Source organism: Pygocentrus nattereri, chromosome 7 (genome assembly GCF_015220715.1).
Source record: "Pygocentrus nattereri isolate fPygNat1 chromosome 7, fPygNat1.pri, whole genome shotgun sequence".
Taxonomy (NCBI): Eukaryota; Metazoa; Chordata; class Actinopteri; order Characiformes; family Serrasalmidae; genus Pygocentrus; species Pygocentrus nattereri.
The window spans coordinates 21,863,630-21,882,500 of NC_051217.1; the positions used below are offsets into that span (position 1 = coordinate 21,863,630).

Genomic DNA, 18,871 nt, shown 5'->3' on the forward strand with positions numbered 1-18,871 from the left:
ATGACTGCATTAGTGCTATGTTTTGATTGAAAATGCCTTCGATAGAGAAATAAAAGCATGTTTTCCATCTTTTGTCTTTTCAAAAATCTCACATTCAAACCTGTTGAAAGTAGAGATTCAGCATTTATGAATGGAATTCTTTGTTTGTACATTTATATTCTGCGCGTTGAACATTTCAGCCAAACTATCGCTTTAAAGCTCAATCCTGCAGCCTTTCTGAAAGAGCTGTAGTGTATGAGCTTGAGAGCTCTGTAGGCTGCCGTCTGCTGTGTGTTTTGGACAATGTAATCCAGCAAACACCAGCACTCTGTGTCCTACGTCAGCGCTTTGAAGTCGCTTGAGTGTGTTTTCCTCTTTCATGCTTTCTTTCTGTTCTTTTTTTAATGTTTGTTGTTTTGGGTTTTTTTTTCTTTTCTTTTCTTTTTTTTTTTTCGAAGCACGTTTGTCTCCATCTGTTTGAAAAGACAAAGAATCTTTGTTTTCAAGGCTGGTTAAATCAAAACGACGTCGTCTGTCTGGTTTGATTTATTCCAAAATCAGATTGACTGACTGTTATAATGGGCTGTGTTTCTGACTGATGTTTGTCTTACTGAAGCGGGGAAGAAAACGAGGGAAATTTTGTGGAGGATTAAAAGCAAATATTAGCATAAAATCACAATTTTAAATCAGCGGCAGCTGAAGGAATTGCTCCTGAACTGAAAGCACATAATTTGGTTCATTTTTTTGCCTGTGTGTATTATCCTTAGATCAGAATTATATCTCTGACAATAAGTGTTAGTGAACTTTAGAAAACTTGAGTAGAAACTAAAACCTGCCATGAATTTCTAATGAGTGCATTTCACTAGTCACAATATGGCATAAATATTTTATAATATAAACAACATTGTGTTGATATCAGGATCCTTAAAGTGAAATGACAGACCTTTAAAGAGGAATTCCATTTGTTTGGTCTAAATTTCTGCATAATTACAAATGTCAGTCAGAGCGGTTTGGTGTGAAATGCTCTGTTCTAGAGGAACTTACTCTCAGAATTGTTCACAGTGGTGGTGATAGAAACCAGAGGTCCACCTCTAAAAGCTTGCTCACAGAAAAATATTACATAAAATGGTCATGAATTCACTGCCCCATGCCTGAGACACTGGCTATGTTTTGAATACAATCGGATTACAGATTCAGACTGAGGAGTTTATATGCTCACTCTATTCAACAATCTGATGGAAAATCTTCGTTTACATGCTCGCTACAGGTAATCCGATGCAAAATGATGCGCATGCGTGGAGTACTGCTTAGAGTAAACGTTACCATGACAGCGAACATCACGTGAGTCCAGTCAGAGTGAGATGAGCAGCAGTGAGCAGTGCTTGTGTTTTTAATTACATCCCCAATTCCAATGAAGTTGGGACGTTGTGTAAAACATAAATAAAAACAGAATATGATGATTTGCAAATCCTTTTCAACCTATATTCAATTGAATACACTACAAGGACAAGATATTTAATGTTCAAACGGATAAACTTGTTGGGACAGGGGCGTGTTTACCTCTATGTTAAATCACCTTTCCTTTTAACAACACTCAATAATCATTTGGGAACTGAGGACACTAATTGTTGAAGCTTTGTAGGTGGAATTCTTTCCCATTCTTGCTTGATGTACAACTTCAGTTGCTCAACAGTCCGGGGTCTCCGTTGTCGTATTTTGCACCTCATAATGCGCCACACATTTTAAATGGGAGACAGGTCTGGACTGCAGGCAGGCCAGTCTAGTACCTGCACTCTACTATGAAGCCACGCTGTTGTAACACGTGCAGAATGTGGCTTGGCATTGTCTTGCTGAAATAAGCAGGACGTCCCTGAAAAAGACGTTGCTTGGATGGCAGCATATGTTGCTCCAAAGCCTGTATGTACCTTTCAGCATTAATGATGCCTTCACAGATGTGCAAGTTACCCATGCCATGGGCACTAACACACCCCCACACCATCAGAGATGCTGGCTTTTGAACTTTGTGCTGATAACAATCCTTTTCCTCTTTGGCCCGGAGGACACGACGTCCATGATTTCCAAAAATAATTTGAAATGTGGACTCGTCAGACCACAGGACACTTGAAGTCCACTTTGCGTCAGTCCATCTCAGATGAGCTCAGGCCCAGAGAAGCCGGCGGCGTTTTCTGGGTGTTGTTGATATATGGCTTTCACTTTGCATGGCAGAGTTTTAACTTGCACTTGTAGATGGAGCGACGAACTGTGTTCACTGACAGTGGTTTTCTGAAGTGTTCCTGAGCCCATGCGGTAATATCCGGTACAGAATGATGTGGGTTTTTAATGCAGTGCCGCCTGAGGGATGGAAGGTCACGGGCATTCAATATTGGTTTTCTGCCTTGCCCGCTTACTTGCAGAGATTTTTCCAAATTCTCTGAATCTTTTGGTGATACTATGGACTGTAGATGATGAAATCCCTAAATTCCTTGCAACTGAGAAACGTTGTTCTAAAACTGTTGGACTATTTTCTCACACAGTTGTTCACAAAGTGGTGAACCTCACCCCATCCTTGTGAACGAACCTTTTGAGGGATGCTCCCTTTACACCCAATCACAACACTCACCTGTTCCCAATTAACCTGTTCACCTGTGGAATGTTCCAAACAGGTATTTTTTGAGCATTCCTCAACTTTCCCAGTCTTTTGTTGCCCCTGTCCCAACTTCTTTGGAACGTGTTGCAGGCATCAGATTCAAAAAGAGTGAATATTTGCAAAAAACAATAAAGTTTATCCATTTGAACATTAAATATCTTGTCTTTGTAGTGTATTCATATTGAATATAGGTTGAAAAGGATTTGCAAATCATTGTATTCTGTTTTTATTTATGTTTTACACAAGATCCCAACTTCATTGGAATTGGGGTTGTACTTGAAAAAAAATGATGTCAGACGTTCACATGTACTTATTAAAGAATGCCAAGAGGATGACATCAATTTCTGAGACACATAAGCTGGACATCCATCCCAACTTTGTCTCCTCTGATTGAAGATTTGGCTGGTGAATCAATTTTGAAACTTTTTAAATGTTGATCCATAGCATAGAGGCAAAATAGTCCCCAAAGACTTTTTTTTTCCAATATTCCAATATTTTCCCATCATCAACCTTCCAAAAACAGCTCAGAAGTAATTTTGTAGTCAATAAAATGTCTATAATTGTGTTGTAGCCATGGGGACCCCTGGTTCCTATCACTATGACTGTAAAATGCACAGTTGTACCTTGTTTCATATACATATATATTCATTCAACATGAGTTTGACTTAAATAAATAAATAAAAAAACAACAACTACTCTCTATCTTTTCATGTCACAACCAAAACACAAGAAACAGTTTTAGTTTTAAGAGTTTTAGTCTGTAGGTGGACCCTTATTTTAGCCCCACCCCTGCCTTTTAGTGGGCTGCATCCCTTCCCCTTAAAGAAGATAGCTTGGACTTTTTTAGACCCCCTGCCACCAAGTCTTGTGTTTTTGCCACAGATCCATGTTCCAACACAAGGCAGATTTATATTTGCTTTAAGCCCAGGGAGGGCAGTTTTTACGCGGGGAAAGCTGTTGACTTATCCCATTCGACTTTTGTTCTCCATCCCTTGCCTCAAGACATCTTTGTTCTTACTACCATTCAGAACCACCAATGTGTCACAACGACTGAAAATCAGTGTGGAACGTTAAGAACTGTCATTCCCGTAACATATAAAATATTTTTTTTGTGTGTTTTAAAGGAAAATATGATGATGTTATGCATGTATATATATATGTGTGTGTGTGTGTGTGTGTGTGTGTGTGTGTGTGTGTGTGTTTGTTACTCAGCGGTCTGGTTGGCCTACCACATTATTATTTTTTTTGTTTGTTTTTTTATCAATGCAGCCAGAATTTATGTAAAGATTTATGTTTAAAACATCACATTTGGCCAGTCTTGGGTTCTCCTTTTGCAGCTGTAGCCAGTCAGCAGCCTGTACATATTGTCCACCCTCAAACACGCACACACACACACACACACACACACACACACACATACAGACACACAAACAGCAGGCCAGGTAGGAGGAGAACAGAATGAAGGACACAGCACCTCCACACTTTTACTCCCCGTGGATTCAGGCCGAAACACCACGTGTAATATAAATGTGTGGGGGGTGAACAGAGCGAAGGCACTGAAAATGGGCTATTTTATATGTTCTTCACAGAAAATGAGCAAAAGCCAAGGAATCTGATGTTGAAATAATAATAAATCACGTCTCTTTTATTTTGGTAAACATTGAAAATGTTTCCCACAGACCTGAACACCATACAAGGGTCAAATGTTATTCAAATTCTGTGCATGTTTTATACCCCTTTTTATCTTTTTTCAGCCTCCTGCTATTTAAGTGTTGTTTCTCCTACTGGGGAGGCAGGACTGCTGTTCTTTTGCTAATTGAATAGTTGCTCCAAATGCACTTTTTTCCTCACACAATAAAACCCCAAATAATTATATTCTCAGTTGGATCTTCACCATCCTGTCTCATTTTGCAACAAAAAAAGAGAAAAAAAAAATCTCCCATTATCATCATTAGCCACCAAGTAAGGCAGGACCCCCCACCCCGCCCCCTCCAATCCTCCACACACACCACACACCTACATGCCTCAACTCACACTGATTGCCAATTAGAGCAGAAATCAATTTACAGTCCCCATCTCTAAATTGATATCATTATATTTATTGTGGAATGAATAATTGATTATCATATCATTATCTCTGAATCTAATTGTGCAGAAAGCCAGCCTGGCAGGTAGCGGCGGCAAAGAGGCCACAAAAAAGTGATTGTTGATAATTAGGGGTTATTATTGTCATCTTCCCAAGATGCCGCCATCAGTGAGGCAGTTTTCCAACTTTAGCCCTGTTAGCAACAAGGCCAACCAAGGACTTCGATGAAATATAACTATTATTATACAGACGTTCTGTGACACAGGTTTATTTTCAGAAATGAAGGCCTTTATTTTCATTACAAATCCTTACAATCTGGATATTATATACTGACAATATGCTCCCCATATGCATTTTACATGACACAATATTCTCAGTAGAGAACAGAAATTAAAATATATAATCTTACCGCTTATAATACAAATTACATTATAATTTCTTTCTTTCTATTTCTTTTTTTTTATTAGCACCACCGCTTAGCTTCATAAATACGTTTAAATTCATGCAATAAAGAAAGATGATCATGTGTTAATTTGGCAGGCTATTGAGGCATATGTGTGCTGAATTGGACTGTTCCTGTGTCATAGCCCTGTGCTCCAGGAAATACTGAAGTGTTGACCCACAAAATATAGCCCACTAGTGGTGTCGATGACCAGCTCCTGAAACACAGAAAGGACAGAGACTCAGTATTTCTGACTCGCTTTGGATCCAGATAGTTTTATTTAGACAGTTTCCCTCGTCAGTCCTGCCTCATTATTTTTGTTTGCTAAAATTGAATGTAATTTGATTTTTTCCCCAATTTAGTCGTCCCCAGTTCCACCCACTAGTTAGGACTCCCCAAATCACACAATATCACCAGTGCTAGGAGGGCAAAGGCTAGCCCAAGGCTAGGAAGGCTAGTCTTCCACCGAGACCTAACGTAATGTCATTGGACAGATGAGCAAGCTCGGAAGAGAATGCTAACCACCAGCTAACAGACACCTGCTGGTGAGAGGGGGTCTTATCCTACCCACCCAGAGAGAGAAAGGCCAATTGTGCTTGCTTGGACTCCCTGCTACAGACGGCTGAAGCATCACCACTGAGCAAACTCATGATCCCCTGATGATATGGTTGCACCACTTGGGAGACTCAATGTAAGATTTTTCTCTCCATTTCAAAACAGTGCATTTTATTGTAGCTGCATGAGTGGGAACATTTGTTTAATCAGAAAGTATTTATTACTGAAGTATTTATAAATGCAAAGATTTTTGACCACCTGACTGAATTCATTCCGATTATAGATGAAGATTGAGGTGTTTATGCACACTCACTCAAAAACCTCCGTTTACATGCTCACTACAAGTAATCAGATCCAAAGTTACACACATGCAACCACTTAGAGCAAACATTACTATGACAACGAGCATCATGTGAGTCCAGTCAGAGTGAGATGAGCCGAGAAGGCCGAGAGGAAGACGTTGTGTTCTGAGACACATAAGCTGGACGTCCGTCCCACCGCCATCTTTTAAAGATCAGAGGATAAACTTCATGTCCTCTGCAGACCAATTTCTTAGCCGACATGTTGAGGGTTATAATCTTTCATGCACTTGCAGAACAGACTTAAACTTTCCGATAGGGAATGTAATCAGATACAGGTGTTTGTATCATGTATATAGTCAGTGAGTCATCTCCTCTGTGATTGTAGCCTCTCGTTTTCATTCATGCAGCTCGTGGATTCTTGTTATAGTGAAGAGTCTCAAGTGGAAGTGGAGCTCCATCAGGCTGCTGCTTTTGTTAGTTTGCTCATTGACTTATCCATAGTTCTCCTGCAAGTGGTCCAGCACAGTCTGCTGAGTAATTGATATTGCTGAGGTGTGTTTTGCTAGTAAACTATACTTTGATGGACTTATGACATGGCACAACAATAGGTAGAAAACCTTTAGAGAGCTGAGAATAAAAGCTGTTTAAAAGCTGCGTTTGAATGAGACTGCACTGCAAATGCACTGCAGCTGGGCTTCAGTCTGCACTACTATGGATTATTTTAAAGTGTCAAACTAGGAGAATGTGTTCAAAACAACATTCTGGCATTAATAATCCATTGTCTTCCAGCACTAAGTTGCCCACTGCTTTTTGTGCATGTTTTGCCAAGTTTGTTTTATTTGTTAGTTTTCCAAATGTTATTGCTTCATTAAAATAAACTTAAACCGGTTCCAACATCACGCCTGTGTGTCTTTTCTGGGACACATGATGGCTCACGCATGATAATTTGAGAGAAAACTAGCTAATTAAACTAAATCCAACATTTCTTCAAAGTAAAAAAAAAAGTTTTTATCCATTGTTACGTAATCATTAAAATACAGTACATACTGTTTTTTTAAACAAAAATATTGTTTCTATGCAAATTGGCCCCTGTGATTTCTGACTCAAAACGACAGAATGTGTCACATTTAGAAAAAATGATAATGACTCTGCTCTACATATTAACTTGTACAACACAAACAAGGAATGCACCTTCATTGCTTTGGGACTGCTTTTAAGGCCCCGACCCCCAAATTTCAGGTGAGGCAGAGTGATTATGCCTAATTTCCGTGGACGCAGCCATTAAAATGCGATAAGGAGGCATAAAGCAGTGTTCGTGTGTGTGTCAGTGTGAGCTGCCACCTTTTGCTCCCTTTAAGCTGCGGAGAGGCAAACACACACACAGAGACAGATGGAGCTGCCTGGCCCTTTCAAACTTGGTATGCAGTTGGGAAATGCTAAGAAAGATAAATGGCTCGGCGTGAGCTGGAACACTAGTTATTCAAATCCAGACACAGCGCCTCTCTCTGTCACTTTCTCCTTTCGATCTCTCGCCCAGCTGGTGTAAATCCCGGCCTCTAAAGCTCCACTCGCGCCGGTATTAATAGAATCTGCGTTGTTGGTCCGTTTGAATGCGACTTTGCAAGGGCAGCTTTTCAAAAGAGTCAAGGGGAAAGCAGCAATATCATTGCCCTCCACCTTTGTCATGGATAATCCATTTCTCCACCCTTACGCCAGCACTGCCTTTTCAAAAGCCAGCCTCCGATAAAACCCTACATGAAAACTCACCAGCTCTCACTCAAAAACACTTTGATAAGAGCTTGATATTTTGTGCATAGCTGTCATGTGTAGCTGCAAATCGCTGCTGTTCGGATGCAAAATCTTGTAAAAACGTGGCTACATTTTCTTATATGACTCAAAATGCAAGCTGCCTTTTAGATTTCATGATGAATGGATTAAGAGAAATGGCCCACAATTATAACTAAAACACCTTAAAGTTTACAATCTTAAAAAGATGGTTCTTTAAGGGTTCTCTAGCAAAATCAATGGTTCTATATAGAACATTCTTTATTTAAAATCTTAAAGAACAATTTGCATGCTTAAGGGTTCATCAGAGTGATGGAGAATGTTTTGTATATGATTCTACATAGATCCTTTTTGCACCAACAAGGGTTCTTCTATAGTTATATTATCAACCCCCAAGACAGAACCATGTTTGAAAAGGAAGAACCTTTTCACCTCACAAAGAACCAGCATGCAAATGGTTGATGTTCTGTATAGAACAAATGTCTTTTTTATGAACGAACCTTTGAAGAATTGTCTTTTTTTTAACAGTGTAGGCTTATTGAATAGGTTATTAACATTAAAGCGTATTATCCTATAACTATTATAAACTATTCAGTAACCACCATAACCATTCAGTAACAGTCGTAAATGAAAAAACATCTCCAAATTATTGACATTTTTACATGATTTATTAACTAATATATTATTTTGTAAATTGTCATTGCTTTTTAATTCATGATTTCACATATTTTGACTAATTCATTTGATGTATTCAATAATGGGCATTGATTATTCAGTAACAAAATTGCTGAATTATTTATTATTTAGTATATTATATAATACTTTAGGACCTATTACAGTGTCTCATAATTTGTAATCTATTTATTATTTAGTATATTCAGTATATAATAACTTTAAGACCTATTACAGTGTCCTGTGATTTATTAACTATTTATTATTTAGTATATTATATAATAACTTTAGGACCTACTATAGTGTCTCATAGTTTATGATCTATTTATTATTTAGTATAATATACAATAACTTTAGGACCAACTACAGTGTCTCATAATTTGTGATCTATTTATTATTTAGTATATTATATAATAACTTTAGGACCTACTATAGTGTCTCATAGTTTATGATCTATTTATTATTTAGTATAATATACAATAACTTTAGGACCAACTACAGTGTCTCATAATTTGTGATCTATTTATTATTTAGTATATTATATAATAACTTTAGGACCTACTATAGTGTCTCATAGTTTATGATCTATTTATTATTTAGTATAATATACAATAACTTTAGGACCTACTATAGTGTCTCATAATTTATGATCTATTTATTATTTAGTATAATATACAATAACTTTAGGACCAACTACAGTGTCTCATAATTTATGATCTATTTATTATTTAGTATATTATATGTTAACTTTAGGACCTACTATGGTGTCTCATAATTTGTGATCTATTTATTATTTATTATATTATATGTTAACTTTAGGACCTACTATGGTGTCTCATAATTTGTGATCTATTTATTATTTAGTATATTATATTATAAATTTAGGACTTACTACAGTGTCTCATAATTTATGATCTATTTATTATTTAGTATATTATATTATAAATTTAGGACCTACTAGAATGTCTCGTAATTTATGATCAATTTATTATTTAGCATTTTATATTATAAATTTAGGACCTACTACAGTGTCTCATAATTTATGATCTATTTATTATTAATGTATATTATTTAATATCCTTAGTAACTACTACATTGTTTAGTAAATTGTCATCTATTATTTATTATATTAAAAAACATTTTTGTCCTTTAGATTGTGTGTAAATTTGAAGAATTTTTGTCCATTTGATGAATGGACCAAAAGAAACTACTTAAAATAACTTGAAAATAACTTAAAAGTCTGGTTCCATTGACTTACATTAAAAGTAAAGTATGTTTTTCCGTTTCTTGTAAAGTTACCATTTTGGAGATACAAGGTTTTCTTCCAACAACAACAAAATTATTTAATAATATTAGTTTAATAACATTTAGTATACTATTTAATAACCTTACTACACTGTTTAATAAATTTTCATCTATATATATATGGTGGTTGGTGTAGTGTAGCGGGTAACAGACTGGGGTTCAATCCCCCAACACTATACCAATAAGAGTCCTTGGGCAAGACTAACACCACCTTCGCCTACCTGTGTAAAATGATCAAATTGTAAGTCGCTCTTGATAAGAGCGTCAGCCAAATGCCGTAAATGTAAATGTGTGTATGTGTGTGTGTGTGTGTGTGTGTGTGTGTTATATAGTATTTTTTCCCCTTTCGCTTTGCAGGTAAAAGAAGTCTGACCTCTGTTACTGCATCGTGGTAGAAATTCAGCAGGGATCCTGAATCTCCGGGGTAGGTAATGGAGACTTTAGTGATGGGAATACTTCCTGTCCCCCAAACTCGCACATGACCCAGCCTCAGACGGTCAGCGGGGTCCAGGCCATTTTGAAGAAGAGTGCTTGTTAGAGTTTTCTGAAACACATACATCAAATAAAGCATATATTAGAAACACTATAGGTAATCATTGTTAAATGTTATTGACTAACAATGGCATCACTGGCCACTTTATCAGAAACCCTTCTCAGAGCTCCAATCTGTAGACATACAGTCACAGACTGCAGTCCATCTGCTGCTGCACATTTTATCCACCCTCCTCTACCCCATTCATCACTGGTCAGTTTCTGAACACAGTTTCTGTTGTCCAGATATTATGTGGTTGGTGGTCCATCCTCAGCACAGCAGTAACACTGAGATGATGCTGCGTGTGATGCTGGTATGAGTGTATCAGACACAGCAGTGCTGCTTTTACACACAGAAATATCTAGACAGGAGCAGCTCTGTGGCCAGAAACTGACCACAGATGAAGGGATCGAGCAGGAGTTGACAACATGCGGCTCTAGAGCCACATACAGCATTTTTACCACCCTGTTGTGGCTCCACAGCAGAATTAGATTCGTAGGTAAAAGTAAAATAATCCTGCTTTACAGTAAAATAAAGCTCTGCTGATCGTTCAACACAGTTTAACAGTAAATGATCTTAAAAGCTGGAGTTAATGTAAAACTACTAATTCACCCTTTAACCCTGGAGATCATCTCAGACTGCTGGTCACCATAGCAGCACAGACAACAGTCTCACCTGGCTAGTAGCTAATGAAGCAGCAAAGAGAAATATTTAAGATGAACACCCAGAATTCAGAGATGAATGGACTTATTTGCATTTATAATCACTCCAGCTGGTTTTCAGATACGTTTAATCTACAACAATAAACTGTCAAACACTAAAATGTTGCAAGGCTGAAGTCAGTTTCTCATTCACCAGCTTCCTGTTCCACCTTCAATGGTGCAGCAGTTTCATTCTGGCACCTCAGGCTGAGACAAAAACTCAAACAAGAAGCTGGTGAACGAGAAGCAACTTCAGCCTCGTAAAAGGTCAGACATTAAAAGACATTTTACGAGGAACTTTGACAAGAAAATTTCCTGCCAGAGATGCGAGAAAAGCAGCTATAGCTGAGCTAAAGCCAAAAGCAGAGCAAAGTGAGTCTTTGTATTCATCCATCCATCCATTTTCTAAGCCGCTTCTCCGTCAGGGTCGCGGGGGGGTGCTGGAGCCTAACCCAGCAGTCATCGGGCGGAAGGCAGGATACACCCTGGACAGGTCGCGAGTCCATCACAGGGCAGACAGACAGACACAGACAGTCACTCACACACTCACACCTAGGGGCAATTTAGCATGTCCAATTGGCTTGACTGCATGTCTTTGGACTGTGGGAGGAAACCGGAGAACCCGAAGGAAACCCACACAGACACGGGGAGAACATGCAAACTCCACACAGAGAGGACCTGATCACCCGGCAGGGGAATCGAACCCAGGCCCTCCTCACTGTGATACACTCTCTGTATTCATTTATATTATATTTTTAGCCTATACTAGAACATCAGCACATACTGGGACATACAACCAAGATGGTAACATGTTACGTCAATAAAATGGACATAAAAAGTTGTGGTTTCTAAGGTTTTGTTGAAAGGACCAAATGGTTCTTCTTAACATTTGGATGGCGACCCCTGGGTTAGAGGACGGCTAACACAAACAGAGTTACAGTCTGTAATCGTGCACCAGCAAGGTGGATCTACATGAGAGGGGTTTCTGATAAAGTGGCCAGGGAGTGTACTGTTAATAAACAGCTGGATTTAAAACATATTGGTTTTGAAAATGATAATTTGTGTGATAATTACATAAAGTAAGTGAATCACAGTGGTTGCTTATATTATATTACTCAGTGAAACCAAATGTGCTTAAATAATAGGCTGGATAGGCTCCAGCACCCCCCTGCGACCCTGGCGGAGAAGCGGCTTAGAAAATGGATGGATGGATGGGTTATATGACCATCTTCTTCATATATAAGATCAAAATCTATTACACTGACTTACAGATTATATTGAGGGAAGCACAGACAGACACTGTAGGCATGCGACCGCAGTCTGAAGATTATATTTTTAATTTAAGAGTGACATTTAAACACAAAGGACACCAGTAGACTTTGTTTGACCTTGTTGTACAAGTAGCCGGAGATTATGTGGGGCATTTTTTTGGCCCTCACAGTTCGGTTAATCTTTCAGCATCTGACCTAAAATCTGCAGAACATTTTGGCCGTGCTGGACGGCGCTGGCTGGCTTTAAATTGCACGGCCACTCTGCATGAAACGGTTTTGGAGCAGTCGATGTTTTAGCCACAGATGTTTGGCTACAAGAGACGTGGTCTGCTTTTGAATTCCCCACTGGCTTTAATGACAACTGGAACACAGTGGTTTTGAGAGGCACAGAAAAATGCAGCACAGCGAGGGTTAGCATACCTTAAACACGCTGAAGGACTGCAGGAGGTACTGCCCACTCTTATCAGTGTCTGGACGGGGCAATCGTCATCCAACAGAATGAGATGAGGAGAGAGAAACAAAGAGCAGGAAAGAAGGATAGAGCATGAGTTCAGAGAACAGACAGTGAAAGACCATTTATAGTTTGCCTTTTAATTTGTGTAAAATACCCAATACAAACAACTCCAACAGTAATGCATTTGTGTGGGGGGCATGATTCTACATTCTTCTATATCAGTGAGTGTAAAGGCTGCATGGTTTTAACCTGGTTTTAAGCCTGATTTGGTCATCGCCAACTAAACGTCACGATTGTGCCAAATTTTAGCTTCAGTGACTTCATTCAGACTAAGTGGGGAAGTGGTTAGTTGCCCAAACAAGCTCTGACTGAGTGGTCAGATCATCGCATGGCCATACATTTTTTGTTTGAACCTCTCAAAGATACACACAATCACAATTCCTTAAGACATGTGACAAAAGAGAAACAACCAAGTAAACATTTTACATGGTAAAGCTATATATATGCTGACTAAATGAGAATTAAAGTGAAATTTCACTAATATTTCTATATAATGAAACTGTGAAGATAAAGGGTCTCACTTTATTTCTCACCCCTACAGATTACATACAGTTGTTCCAATTGTTAACACACTATCTGCTGAAGCTCAGTTGATTCTAAACAGTGGTGGGGTCAGGGTTAAGACTTGGACAAGGGTGATGGTTGGGTTTAGGTTTTGGGTTTGAGATTAGATTTAGAGTTAGGATTACAAACAGATTTAGAGGTAAAGAAAACTATGCTCAATTTAGTAGATATTCATTTGAATGTAACTTGAAAGTAAATTGAGTATTTACAAAGTATCTAAAGTCGACGATGCAAATATAGTGTTACCTAATAAAGTACTGTATTTCAGACAAATGGCAGAATTGTTCACAGTGGTGGTGATAGGAACCAGACATCCGAAGAGTTTAAAAACTCTAAAAACTACCCTACATATAACTATTACATGAAACGGTTATGAATATGTTGCTTACTGCCTTGTTTTACTATAATGTTTTGACTGAAAACGTTCATGTAGGCAAAAACATTCCTCCTAAAAACAGTTTCTTACTTTTGCTACTATCAACACCACAGATAAAGACTCAGAAGACTCGTGTAGGTTCATTGCTTGTTTTGAATAGTACATAAAATGTCTACATTTGTGTTGTAGTCATGGTGACCCCTGGTTCCTATCACCACCATTGTAAGGAAATCTGAACCATTTCACACCAAATCCCTCTGAATCAAGTCTAAATTATTTCTTTTCTAATAAATCACTGCTGTTGGAGGAAAACATTGCATCTCCATCTTTGTCATTTTTCAGTTTTTGATGTAATTTTAAAGTGCCTGTTGCTCTTTATATTCAGTGTAAATTTTATGATGAATGGACTGAAAGAAATGGCCCAAAATGGCTTGGAAAAACATCTGGTTCCATTGACTTGCATTAAAAGTCAAGTAGGTTTTTTCCTTCTCCTGTAAAGTTATTTTGAAGATACAAGGTTTTCTTCCAACAACAGCGATATGGATATTATATGTCAGCTTTACTGGAAACTGTCCAGAGGTCTTCGCTCCATGTGCAGCTTGAGCTTTTGATTGTACACAATGATAGAGTCAGATGTGCAGTGTGGTTTGTCAGCAAATACAAAGATTTATGAAATTGCCCAGTGTATGCCTGGCTTAAATGCTGCTGTGCCTACTTAACCCAGCCCTGACCGTAATCTCAGCAACCGCAAGATCAGCTTTGGCCTCCTTTACTTGCTGTTTTATGTTCTAATAAAACCTGCAGTTTTTGTGAGGGGGAAAAAACCTTTTCCTCATTGGACAGCAGCCAAATGATAGAGCTAAACACTCATACACACACACTCGGTTGTGTATGTATCACTTGGAAGTCTCAGTTGTTGCTGATGATAACAAAAACACCCTAACTTATAGTAAAGTGTTAGCTCAATAAAGGAGTGGAGAAATTGTGAGGAATGTTTCTAAACCTTTAGTCAAACCGCATTAATGTTTGTGAGTAGAAGAGGATGTTAAATGAAATGACAGTAATATTTCAAGACTCTTAAGGGTTAAATACAGTAGTATTAGCTGAACAACATACCGATGCCCTCTCCATCGTCCCAGAACAGAGAACCTCGCGCTGTTCCATCATCTCCAAGGGCAACGATCAGTCCCAGAGGATTCTTCCGACTGCAGGGGTGAAGGAAAGGAGGGAAGGATGAACGTGACAAACAGAACACCAGTGGATGATGCTGCAGCACACGGGCAGGAATCAGATCTCACACTGCTTCACCCAATGTTCATATTTGGCATTATTAACCTGGGATGAGCTGAAGGACGTTTTCTGAAACTGCGTCTCTGATTAACCTTCAACAGTTGCAAGCAGAGCGATTTCACAGGAAGACTCAAATCTTTCGGTCCAGACCACTTTGGTGTGTTATTATTGTGTGTACAGTCTTGTTTTGTGAAAACATCCTTTACATTCTTGTCATGTGTTTGTCTTTTTTTTTTTTTTACAATGAAACAAACAGAAAAAACTCTGTCAAACTTGTCAATACAGAAAGTAAATTCAGGCCAGCTTTCTTAAGAAAAAACTTGCGAAGGTTCTTAAGACAAACACTAAGAAGTTCTTGAAAAATAAACTTAAGAAGTTCTCTTTTATTAAGAAAATCTTCATTGTTTTCTATTCTACTTCATATTAAGTGTCTCTAATAACCATGTGGTTAAGTGACCCTTATTAGTCCCACGATGGGGAAAATTTCACCTTTGCATTTAACCCATCTGTGCAGTGAAACACCACATACACACTAGTGAGCACACACACTAGGAGGCAGTGAGCACACTTGCCCGGAGCGGTGGGCAGCCCTATCCACAGCACCCAGGGAGCAGTTTGGGGTTAGGTGTCTTGCTGGAATGGCAACTTCTTTCAGAAGTTTTTCCTGCAGTAAAAGGAAATATGTAATAACTTACACTAAGACATTACTTACACTTTATCTGCCAGCTCTCCTAACATTTAGCTAGTGTTTATGTTGCTAGTGTTGTTGTATATGGTGTTCATGTGTAACTAGACAGTTAAAAGAGACACTTAATATAAAGTGGGACCCTGTTTTCTTATGTAGGCCACGTTGCATTTTACCACATATCCGAAATGACACAACAAACAGTTTGGATTTCTATAAACTAAACTATTTCTGTTATTTAGTTTGTAGGAAATGGAGGAAAAACATCCAACCAGGTGTTTGAACATTTTTAGCATATACGATCTAGAGGTGACGGAAGAAGAAACAGCCAACAGAAATAAAATCTTCATTAGAAAATATGATAATTGGGGGGTGACGGACGAGGACGGGCAGGAACAGCAGAGGCAGCGTCCGAGATAAATGTACATGTTGCCCTCTTATGGCCTACACTCTCAGAAATAAGGGTACGAAAAAGTCACTGGGGCGGTTCTCCTCTTGTCACTGGGGTGGTTCCCTCAAGGGCTCATCTCAGTACCTTTTGTCAGGGAACATAACTGAACCATAATCCACTGAAATGATCTGTTCTAAGCTGTACTGACTCCACACACCCCGTCTCGCCTCCAGGCTTTTATTCTACTGTTCTGTTTTAAAACATTTGGTTATAAAAAGGTACAAATACAATCTTTTCACCTGGAAAAACTGATTTAAGGTTCACAATCAGACCTTAAAGCCACTGCTGGAGCTTTGAGGGAACATTTACACTGTTTGTAACTTAATGAATGAAAAATGTACCTGAACAGAACCTTTATGTCTAACAGTGTGAGGCTGTGGTAAGGTATGTAAGAAGGTAATATTTTCAAGAATACTATTTTTTCTTTGACTCATTCTAGCTATATATATATATATATATATAGCTAGAATGAGTCATCAAAGAAAAAAAATATATATTACATGGTATATATTATGTATTTATTTATTTTTGTTTGTTTCTAATTATACCTTGTTTTTGTTCCTGCAGCTTTAAATCATTTTTTCTTCACTGTTTTCATTCACTACAGCCCTTGAATTTATATTTTTCTATTTCTATTCTATAAATCAAATCTGTTACCTCATGGTGACGTGTAGTGTGTTATTATCTTTTTTGCGCCTCTTGTTTACCTGTAGAACGTGTTATTCTCTGGCTTTTGCCATGGCAGGATGTGGCCTCCTCTGACATGGAGATTGATTTTGTTCAGTGGAGTTGGCATGTTAACAAACTGGCCTCTAACGTCCAGAGCTCTGGCCTGAAAGAGGAAACACATTTCAGTCAGTAAAAGCGCACTCAGGACCGACAGTGTGAATCTACAGGTAGATGTGCTGCTTTAAATATTACATGATGTTAAACACGGTTGAGTTAACTCAGCAAAGCAGACACTGAAGTGTAGCAGTTAAACGTACCGTGTGGTAATCATACCAGCGAGCATTAGGGACATAAGCAGACACCACAGTCTCGCCCTGCAGAGGAAATAACAGAGTTTTACCTATTAACCACCAGTTTAAAGTCAGGTAACATCAACAACTTCAGTCCATAAAGGTCTCTGTTTCACTAGTCTATCATTTTACTATAAATTCAATTTAAATAGAGACGTATTTATGCACAGTTATTTAAATTATAAATTGCATTTGAATTTAATTCATAAATTTAATCAATTGAAAATTAAAATACATTTAGAGAACTGTAATTATGCCTACATTCATTCATTTATGACACTCCAACTGTGTTTTTTTACCTCTAGAGATGACTGATTTCTAATATGATGTATTGAAATGAAAATTCTTGGCTAAAATCCAGGACACACTGGGCCAAAATCCATCAAATAAAGCTGACAATTAAATATGATTTACATAAAATAAATGTGCTAATGTAAAGTTATTACAGCATGTGTGCTATGAAAAAAAAACAACACTCATAACAACACAGAATGGTTGATCATCTAAGGCAGTGACTTCCACTTACTTATTCTTTGCATTGTTGATTGTGAATTTTTCTTCATTACTGAATGAAGTTTTACTGCATTCTACACATCAAGTGAGATTTTGTGTTTTCAAATGGTTTCACACCTGTGGTGAAGATTTATAGCTGTTGCATTCCCTTACAAAAAAGTATACTTAAAGTTCATTTTATTAAGCAAACTTCAGTAAACCTCAAGTATATTTCCCAAGTATACTTTATGTAGCGAGTATACTAATATCAGTATACTAGTAGTTAACTCATACATGTACTGGGATTAAATTGGCCCACTTTCTAGTTTATGAAAGTACAAGTAAATATATATATATATATACACACACACACACACACGTTGGCCTGACTGCATGTCTTTGGACTGTGGGAGGAAACCCAAAAAGACACTGAGAGAACATGAAACTCCACACATAAAGGACCCTGGTTACCTGGCCAGGATATCAAACCTGGGCCATTCTTGCTATGAGTGCTACCCATTTGTACTACCATGCCACCCAGTTGCTTTGTACTTATTTATACTTTTCTTAAGATAATCTCAATCAAAAGAATAAGTACAACTATAGGCTGAATATACTTAAACTTTTCTGTATACTTGTAAGTATAAACCAAGTTTACTTTGGTATAATTTTGTGTAGTATATCTCTGATAAGTACAAAGTATACTGAAAGCATACTCACTTATTTTTGGTTTAAAAGAAAAATACTAATAGCACACTTGAATAAACATCTTTTTAAGGTCTTTATGTGATACTCAGTTTGAACAGAGGTTATACATTTTTCATCTAATGTTCCTCCCAGAAGCTTAAATAGTTCTGATATTTTCACAGTTTATCGGCTGCTGCTCATACTGTTTGAATGCATTTTTGCTGAATGGCACAGAAAAACAAAGGGAACAAACTAATTATTACTGTCAGACTATTACTCATTTTGATTAGCCTTAAATGTATGAGCTTAAGGTTTGGGGGGGTGGGGTGGTTCTTAAGCCTGTGCCTATTTGCCCTCAGACTGTACCTTCTTGGTTGGTTGTATAATAATTGTATTGCATAGGGTCTTTGCCATTGTAATAGAGCCATTTCAGCGAGATGAGGCTCAGCATTGCTGTAGGAATAGAGCTTGTGGCTCAGCTTGGGTTCTGTGAGATTCTTCACTCTTGGCCAGAGG

The 18,871-nt window shown here is 37.9% G+C and overlaps 1 protein-coding gene across 1 annotated transcript in view; it reads right to left on the reverse strand.

Annotated features, from left to right (window-relative positions):
• Positions 1-4,978: 4,978 nt before the first annotated feature.
• Positions 4,979-18,871, reverse strand: part of si (sucrase-isomaltase (alpha-glucosidase)) — a 130,979-nt gene continuing 117,086 nt past the window's right edge. Inside the window, exons 43-48 of the mRNA XM_017704123.2 lie at positions 17,144-17,200; positions 16,865-16,989; positions 14,848-14,936; positions 12,698-12,747; positions 10,147-10,317; positions 4,979-5,371 (exon numbers count right to left, since the gene is read on the reverse strand). Coding sequence (XP_017559612.1) covers positions 5,294-5,371; positions 10,147-10,317; positions 12,698-12,747; positions 14,848-14,936; positions 16,865-16,989; positions 17,144-17,200 — 570 coding nt within the window. The 3' untranslated portion in view covers positions 4,979-5,293. The remainder of the gene's footprint in view (positions 5,372-10,146; positions 10,318-12,697; positions 12,748-14,847; positions 14,937-16,864; positions 16,990-17,143; positions 17,201-18,871) is intronic.